Genomic DNA, 8218 nt, shown 5'->3' with positions numbered 1-8218 from the left:
GAATAAAATACCCCCCACAAGAAGCAAATTGACAGATTTTTATTTTGGGGCTATTCTATCTGCACAACGTAAATCCCAAGAGTGCTCATGACACAATTCTCTGTGCACTGCTCGTCGTCCCCTTCACGCAAAAGATTTGTTTTGCCTTGGCCATGTAAAAGAATGGCCCTATGAGCACGCCCAGCCTCGGAAACAACTGGCAGAACTGATACGCGAAACATATCACTGACTGTATTTCCAGGCGATCAATGATGCTCAAAAAAAGAAGAGGGAGCATGGCGCAAACGGGTGTGTAGATGATGACGGCAGGCACCGCCACGGTTAGCACGTTCACCACCGCCCGCCTCTTTAGGGGTGACCTGGCCCGGTTGCCTCTTGTGTGAGCTGGGCTTTGTTGAAGGAGTGACAGGACCACGCCCATCAGGCTGGCAAACATGACGTAGAACAGGCACGAGATGAAAACGCACACAGGCATCAGCATGACAGACAGGTCTTTGATGACACCTGTGCAAAACAGGAAAGTGTATGAAACTAGAAAGTGGATGTAAATATGTAAATTAGTTCTGAAAGGGGAACTCAACCCCAATTTTTTTTGTGACAATAATATATTCTATGCAGTCCCACTAGTCTAAATACGGCATTCTGGTTGATATTGTGTTAGTGGAATATGAGTTAAGCAGCAAAATCCAGCTGTTTTTATCCATCTCAGGGGGCGGCCATTTTGTCACTTGCTGTCGACTGAAGATGACATCACAGTTGCTCAGGTCACAGGTAACAACCAATCCCAGTGCCGCTTCAGAAAACAGGTGAGCTGTGATTGGTTGTTTCCTGAGCAACTGTGATGTCATCTTCAGTCGACAGCAGGTGGCAAAATGGCCGCACCCTGAGACGGATAAGAATGGCTGGATTTTGCTTCATGACTCATATTCCACAAATGTAATATTAATCAGAATGTCATGTTTAGACAAGTGAGGTCACATGTTATTGTCAAAAAACGTTCAAGGTTGACTTCCACTTTAACTCATTCACTGCCATTGACGGCTATAAACGTCAAAAATTCATTTAACTATTTCTATTAGTTAAACATTTTCCACTTTTGTTAACAATAGTATGAAAACCTATAATTGTTTTAGTGTACATTTAGAACAGATATGACATTTGTGATTAATTGCGAGTTAACTAGTGAAGTCATGCAATTAATTACGTTTAAAAACTTTAATCGCCCTCAATTTTGTAATAATCTTTTCTTCTTATTTTTTTTAATTGATTCACTGCCATTGACGGCTGTAAACGTCAAAAATGTATTTTAACTATTTCTATTAGTTTAACATTTTTTTCCCACTTTTGTTAACAAGACTATGAAAACTTAACACATTTTTATTGTACATTTAGAACAGATGTAATCGTGAGTTAACTAGTGAAGTCATGCGATTAATTACAATTAAAAATGTAAATCGCCTCTTGCCGGTAACTTTTAATAATCTTTTTTTTAAATGAATTTATGGCAGTAAATTAGTTAATTTGGGAATTCAATGTGGAAATGTTGAGAATGTGATGGTTTCCCATGATGTTCTGAATAAATTGCATAAAATTGTATCGCTAGTCATCAATCGCTAATGCTTAATGCTAGCTTTCATTTAACAGGTAAATTCCCTTTTAATGGGTTTATCGTACGAAACACTTATGACAACTGAGTGATTGAAATACACATGCCAAAATACAGGACACTGGGACGGGACCTGTGTAATATTGGGACAAAACAATGAGGTTCGTCAAATTTGCTGTGATGCGGGACCCAAGGCTCAAAATCAGGACTGTCCCGGCCAACAGGAGACGTCTTGTCACCTTATCTGAATGAACTCAACATTTGATTTTGAAAGGCTTGGGTTGGTAGAGAAATATGGAAGGACGACATAAATAGTGTGAAAATGTGGGAATGTTTGTGAGTGGAACAATTTGAAGTGGCCGAAATGTGAAAGGGGGGACGTCAATATGTAAATAACTCTAAATTTGAGAATTTAATTAAGAAATTAATTGTGACTATTTATAAGATTTAATTGGTGGAGAAATGTGAATGGACAAAAAAAAAGTGAAATAATTAACTCATTTACTGCCATTGACGACTATAGATGTCAAAAATTAATTTGAACTATTTCTATTAGTTTAACATTTTTTCCCACTTTTGTTAACAAGAGTATGAAAACCTTGTACATTTAGACCAGATATAAAATTTGTGATTAATCATAAGTTAACTATTGAAGTCATGCGATTAATTACAATTAAAAATTGTAATTGCCTGACGCCCTAATTTTGAAAAAAAAAATTTGGGGGAAAAAAGATTATTTAAAAAAAGAAAAGAAAAGATGATTAAAAATTAAGTCGTCAGGCGATTACATTTTTAAATTGTAATTAATCACATGACTTCAATAGTTAACTCATGATTAATACCACATTTTATATCTGTTCTAAATGTACAATAAAAACTTTTTTCTAGGTTTTCATACTCTTGTTAACAAAAGTGAAGAAAAAAAACTAAAACTAATAGAAATAGTTAAAAATAATTTTTGACGTCTAAAGCCGTCAATGGCAGTGAATGAGTTCAAATAAAGAATTTTGGTGCAAAATAATAATTCCAATAGTAAATACTCCACACCTGAAGGGGGTGCTCAACCCCCCCCCCCCCCCCCCCTAAGAGAACTTACCCGAAGCCAGGCCGAAGGAAAACGTGAGTACCCACACCGCAAAGGACACGGCTATGTGGTATTCCTTCTTGCGTACTTTCAAGTACAACACAGGTCGGACCACGGCCAAGTAGCGCTCGATACACATGCAGGTCAACAGCAAGGGGCAACCAATCACGTTGAACATTCCAAACACGTTTTCTGTCACGTTGATGGGAGTGTAGTAGATGAGCGTGATTTCTGCAAGCAATTAGTGCTCAGACAGTTAGCACACTCGTCATCTGTGAGAAAACGGGTTAAATTGCTGCTATGTATTGCTGTTGTTGCTTAATTGCTAACAATTATGTTGTGTTTACAGGACTATAACTTTCTGTTTGTTTAGTTTTTTTTTTTACTCTGAAGACAAAAGGGTGCACATTAAGCCACTTCCATCGCGGGTTCTGGGTTCACAGTCCCGCTAATTGACAGATTTCTTTTGGTACGGTTTTATTCCGCTTCATCTTCATTTTGGGTGTTATTTCAATATCTGCCGCTAGGTGGCGCACAACATTTTGTTTGTTTGAAAGAAGAATAGTGACAACATGAACTATTTCATGCTCAGCTTAGTTTTTACTAAAGAAATTCAATGTCAATCCCCTTCAATCCTAATCAATGGTTTTCCTTAATGTTGAAAATTTCCTGTAATTGTCCAACTTTGGTCAAACATGCTCACCTGTTGTATTTGATGCAATCCTGAAGGGTTCATAAGCACTTGCAAATGGTAAAACAGTGATGTACAGAAAATCCATCACAACAAGGTTCATACCAAGCACCTAGCAGACAGAGATTTCAGTGTCAAATTTATATTCGAATAAAAAAAGTCAACATAAATCCAGTCAACTGACCTTGGAGGCAGAGTTTGACTTCCTCTCCCGGAAAAGTAACCAAAACATGATGCCGTTGCCTGTTGCACCCATGACCATGATAAAAATATTGGCAAACAACCAAATGCTTTCCCAAGCTTCCGATTGGCAGGACGCGTCAAATTCATGAAGACTGCTGGATTCGTCTTGGGAAGGCATCACGTGGATGGCCGCAAAGTCAGAAAGAGACTTCCACTTGGAAAAACGAACAAATCTGAAGACTGAGATCAATGGATCGTTTCAAATAGACGACAATAGAAATTCAATGCAAAAATGTACGTTTCAGAATCTCGTTTTTATCTGTTCCCTTCCAAATGCTCTGCCTCCTGAAATGGCGGCCAGATGCAAAAAAAAAACAAACGAGCAGGTGTTGTTGTTTTTCTGCCTCAAATGCAAAGCCGGTATGTTGTTATTGCAACTCATTTCCATTGCATTGCCAGTGTGCTTTTCTGTGATCATCACCAGTAGCATGAAAAAAAAAAAAAACTAATAGTAAGAGCCCGTCGCCTGTTTAAACACTACTTTTTTTTTTAAATTGCTGCTCAACACAGCAGCGAAAGGACAGGGAGACATGGCCAGAGCATGACATCATCCAGACAGGAAGTAAGAAACAACATTCATTTTACTCATCGAAGGCAGCTTGGAGACACATACAACAAAACACACATGAAAATTATCTGCTTTTATTGCACACTCACATTATCATAAAGATGTTCAAATGAACCACATGTAGTCGAAAACAAATCTGTTGACAAAAAAAAGTGTGGCTACTTTAGTGCTATTATTAAAATATATTAAAAAAAAAAAAGCCCCACAGTTAAAGTGACTAAAGCAACAGTAGATTTCTCTTTTGTAGTTTATCGAATCATAAAATAAACAAAAAGAAAACAAGATTTCATATCTTGTCTTGCTCCCTATTCAAGTGCAATTTCCAGTTTACAGTCCGTCTCAAAGCACGTTCATGAATTTTTACACTTTGTACAAATCGGATCAAACATCTGGAGTTAACCAGTCACAGTATTGAAGCGCACTGGAAGCAGTTTTAGGGATTTGGTTCTTATGAGAAGGTGAAAGTGATGATCCCCAAATGCTGGAGCAATTATGGAATATGCGATTATTATGGTCCCGCATGGATCATACGAGGTAAGGGACAAGAAGTGGTAATCCGTAAAAAAAAACAGAGCAGTTTAGCTTCTAAGTTGTTTGTTATTATGACTTTTAACTTTGTTTGTATTTTATCTTTTGTTTGATTAGTATTTCAGATGGGATTGTATTTAAAGTGCTCTTTAAGTAAAACCGAGCCAATTTGAGCCACTCCGGGTATATACGTTTATGTGATTATAACCATCCATAACTACAATATGGCTGGCGATGAAAACACGTTTGACATCCCTGCTATCGAGGAATACATGTACCTTTAACGATGATTCGATTCAATAATGTAGGGCTCAATTCAAGAGAATGCATTTTCCGATTCAAATCGGGGTTTTTTTGCTACACCCTTAGTAGTAAGCAACCTACCGACTGGCGGCTGCAGTCGTTCTGCTCCAATGGCTGAGTTCAGGAAACAAAACCCTGCTTGACTTCCTTTTGACTCCAAGTGGAGAAGTCCTGCTTGCATGCACTAAAAAGGACAGTTGTGAGGGTCCATATTGGGCGTGGCTACCCTCCCTCCATTTGGTCCGGCCTCCATTCACGGCGGGACAAGCTCACTGCCACGGCTGCTGCGGCCTCGGGTTAGGATTTGGGTAGATGGGCGCCGGGACGGGCTGGTGGAACGGCGGCACCGAGGTGTTGGGGTTGGGCGGGTACGTGGGCGTGGGGTACTGGCCCATGAGGTGGGCTTGGGAGTGGGCGGTCGTGTGGGCCGGTGTGGAGGAAGAGGAGGAGGTGGGGAGGTGGAGGTAGAGCGGGGCCGAGGGCGCCGACGGGGCCGAGGGGGCCGTTGGGGGAAGGACCCTCTGGAGGACCACGTGCGGGTAGAGCTGCGAGTCGGAGCGGTAGACGCCCGGTGGGGCGGCTTTCAGCAGACTCTCTTGACTCCTGTATGGCGGAGCAAAGGCAGATTTCAAAAGGAGGACAAAAAATCTCTCAAACTTTCTGGGCAAATGAGCCTTTGCTGACGTTGGCTTTCTTACCTCTGATATCCTCTGTTCTCGTACCCGCCGAGGCCTCCAGTCAGGTAGAGTGGGCTGTCCGGTGCCAGACGAGGGTTCATCCTCTGGGACAGATGGAAGATCTTTGGAGGAGGGAAAGCCTCCCATTCGCCTTCTTCTCTGTCCAGCCATCGCTCATTGCGGCGGGTTGAACGCTTTCCCCTGCGTCTGCCAACAAGGACATTTTAGTCCACATCTTCTGTGAGCTACTTTTGCGACACTGTCAAAATGCCAAAGACATTTTGAGGAAGTTGTCCTCTGTTGTTTAATAAAAAACAAATCTAGTCACTTTGCTGCCATTTTGTGGAAACAGTTTTATGCTAGCATGTTAGTTAAGCTAACTAGCATGCTCCCTTGCAATATACTCCTTTGAACTTTTGATTATTTCATGATTATTTTGATATTAAGTATCATTCTGATACTTGCTAGCTGTCAATAAAGTTTTCTTTGCTCACCAAGCTTTAAGCAAAATCTTTCGCCAACAACAAGAAGCCTCATCGTATCGTAGTCTGAGAAACGATATGAGCTTAAAATGGAAGTCAACATTTCTTGACAATAATATGTTATATGTGACCTCACTAGTCTAAACATGACATTCTGATTAATATTACATTTGTGGAATATGAGTTATGCAGCAAAATCCACTTGTTTTGATCCATCTCAGGGCGCGGCCATTTTACCACTTGCTGTCGACTGAAGATGACATCACAGTTGCCCAGGGCTCAGGCAACGACCAATCACAGCTCGCCTGTTTTCTGATGCTGCGCTGTGATTGGTTGTTACCTAAGACCTCAGCAACTGTGATGTCATTTTCACTCGACATCAAGTGGCAAAATGGCCGCCTTCTGATATTGATAAAAACTGCTGGATTTTGCTGCTTAACTCATATTCCACAAGCGCAATCATATTAAGTCCAGTGGGGCTGCATAGAACATTTTCATTGTGTTGACTTCCCCATCCTCATTATCGTCTTAGTGGACTTCTCTGTAAGGTTTCTCTCACCTGGCCCGAACTTCTTTTTTGGCTTTCTTCTTGCTGGATCGTTCCTGTAGACAGCAGACAAGGAAGGACAGCGACATGGCGAGGATGACGACGCCGCTCACTACCGACGCCAATACCGCCACTCTCAACCCGCGATCCTCCGGCCTGGGGATGGCTGGGAGGAGAAACAAAAAAAGGAATCAGTTCTGTAAACTTTGCATTCTTAAATTGTGCAGACGTGAGCCTCACCCTCACACACGGGCAAGTAGTTGCTCCACTGCGCTTTGCCGTTGCGGACGTTGCAGTAGATTTTGTCGCTGCCCACCAGCTGGTAGCCCCCGCGGCACCAGAAGGCTAACGCGCTGCCTACCGACACCCCGGTGCCGCTCTCGACGTAGAAGGAGCCCCGACGTGGAGGCAGGACAGGAATACAGGAAAGTCCTGAGGAGACGAGACAAAAATGTCACAAAAAGTGTATATCGTATTGAAATAATTGATGCACAGTACGGATGTAACAAAACCCGATTTGAATCGGTTTTCTACTCGGGCGCGAGCACTTACATGGGAGACATGGCGAAACTGTACACGGAGGGAGGGAAAGCGCTATTTATATCTTCCTTATGCTGTGATACACAAATATCGCTCCGAGGTCTCGTGATACAGTCGCCATTGTTACTCTCCCAGGACATTGCATGCAGAGCCAAAGTGGCGTCGCTAGATATGTTATTGATTCGTGTTGAGTTGCAGCTGGAGCCAATCAATTATTCTTTATGAAAATCTGCTTAAGAGAAAGTGATGTTCTCTTTCCCCCTTGTAAAATATAGCATTTTTTTAGTGTTTCAGAAAACAAGAAAAAACTAATTTAACAAAGTAGCCTTTTAACCTTACCCTGACCTGTTTGAGAATCGGCATATAATTTGCGCAATTTAGCTAATAGTCTAATGCCAAACATATATTGTATCGATTTCTGTATCTTTCTAAAACTGTATTCAGCTCATTATGTTCCCAATTACGTTCTCCTGATGGAAATGTTTGTCCCCGGAGTGTCTCCACTTTGCACGCAACGTTGCGCAACTCTGCTTACTTTGTGCATCACGAACCAATGCTAATTAGCGTGGCGTCCTCTCAAACGCGGCGTCGGCCTCACTAATTCTGCTTCTAATGAGTAACCGCCAGAGGGGCGTGCGATGCTGCGGTGAGCTCGGTCAGGATTGAGATGAATCCGATGTATGCTGTCAATGTGTGAGCTCGGCTGACATTGTGCTTAAGACCCCTGAGAACATGCGAGCTGCCGTCCGCTGATTAGGACCGACAGATGGGAGGATTTCTGCAGCCGGGGAGATGCTGAGAAAGGATCCCGTCATCGTGTGTGGGGATGACGGCACATCCACTCGCTCTTTTTCCTCTCGCTCGCGCACACACACACACTTACAAGAACGTACATCCGACACGTGCAGCGTGGCCGGCGCATTGCATGGCAACAAGGACGAGCTGACTC

General features: G+C 42.1%; 2 protein-coding genes across 6 annotated transcripts in view; both read right to left on the bottom strand.

The window, feature by feature from the left end:
- Positions 1-85: 85 nt before the first annotated feature.
- Positions 86-3637, bottom strand: LOC147160097 (uncharacterized). Its single transcript, XM_086059091.1, has 3 exons — positions 3566-3637; positions 3394-3493; positions 86-504 (listed from the first exon to the last, which is right to left on the bottom strand). Exons 1-3 carry the CDS (start codon positions 3635-3637, stop codon positions 86-88), a joined length of 591 nt encoding a protein of 196 aa, XP_085915217.1.
- Positions 3638-4220: 583 nt separating this feature from the next.
- The window catches only part of LOC147160096 (uncharacterized), an 18138-nt gene continuing 14140 nt past the window's right edge, over positions 4221-8218 (bottom strand). For 4 of the 5 annotated variants that reach the window (XM_086059328.1, XM_086059327.1, XM_086059329.1 and 1 more), the window contains 4 exons: positions 6970-7161; positions 6742-6895; positions 5722-5907; positions 4224-5626 (listed from right to left, as the gene is read on the bottom strand). In XM_086059328.1, coding sequence (XP_085915454.1) covers positions 5293-5626; positions 5722-5907; positions 6742-6895; positions 6970-7161 — 866 coding nt within the window. In that variant the 3' untranslated portion in view covers positions 4224-5292. Of the gene's footprint in view, positions 5627-5721; positions 5908-6741; positions 6896-6969; positions 7162-8218 lie in introns of all 5 variants that reach the window. The other variant, XM_086059331.1, reaches the window with a different exon arrangement.

Source organism: Leptonotus elevatus, chromosome 17 (genome assembly GCF_054856555.1).
Source record: "Leptonotus elevatus isolate MCC_2025b chromosome 17, RoL_Lele_1.0, whole genome shotgun sequence".
NCBI classification, from domain to species: Eukaryota; Metazoa; Chordata; class Actinopteri; order Syngnathiformes; family Syngnathidae; genus Leptonotus; species Leptonotus elevatus.
Note: the sequence above shows the minus strand (reverse complement) of the source record. Positions and strands in the feature narration are given on the sequence as shown.

Bases quoted from the DNA above. Each gene is read 5' to 3' on its own strand.
- LOC147160097 (XM_086059091.1), bottom strand. From the start codon at position 3,637: ATGGGTGCAACAGGCAACGGCATCATGTTTTGGTTACTTTTCCGGGAG. The intron at 3,494-3,565 runs GTCAGTTGACTG...TCTGTCTGCTAG, and splicing joins AGTCAAACTCTGCCTCCAAG to GTGCTTGGTATGAACCTTGT. The intron at 505-3,393 runs GTGAGCATGTTT...TGTTTTGCACAG, and splicing joins GATTGCATCAAATACAACAG to GTGTCATCAAAGACCTGTCT.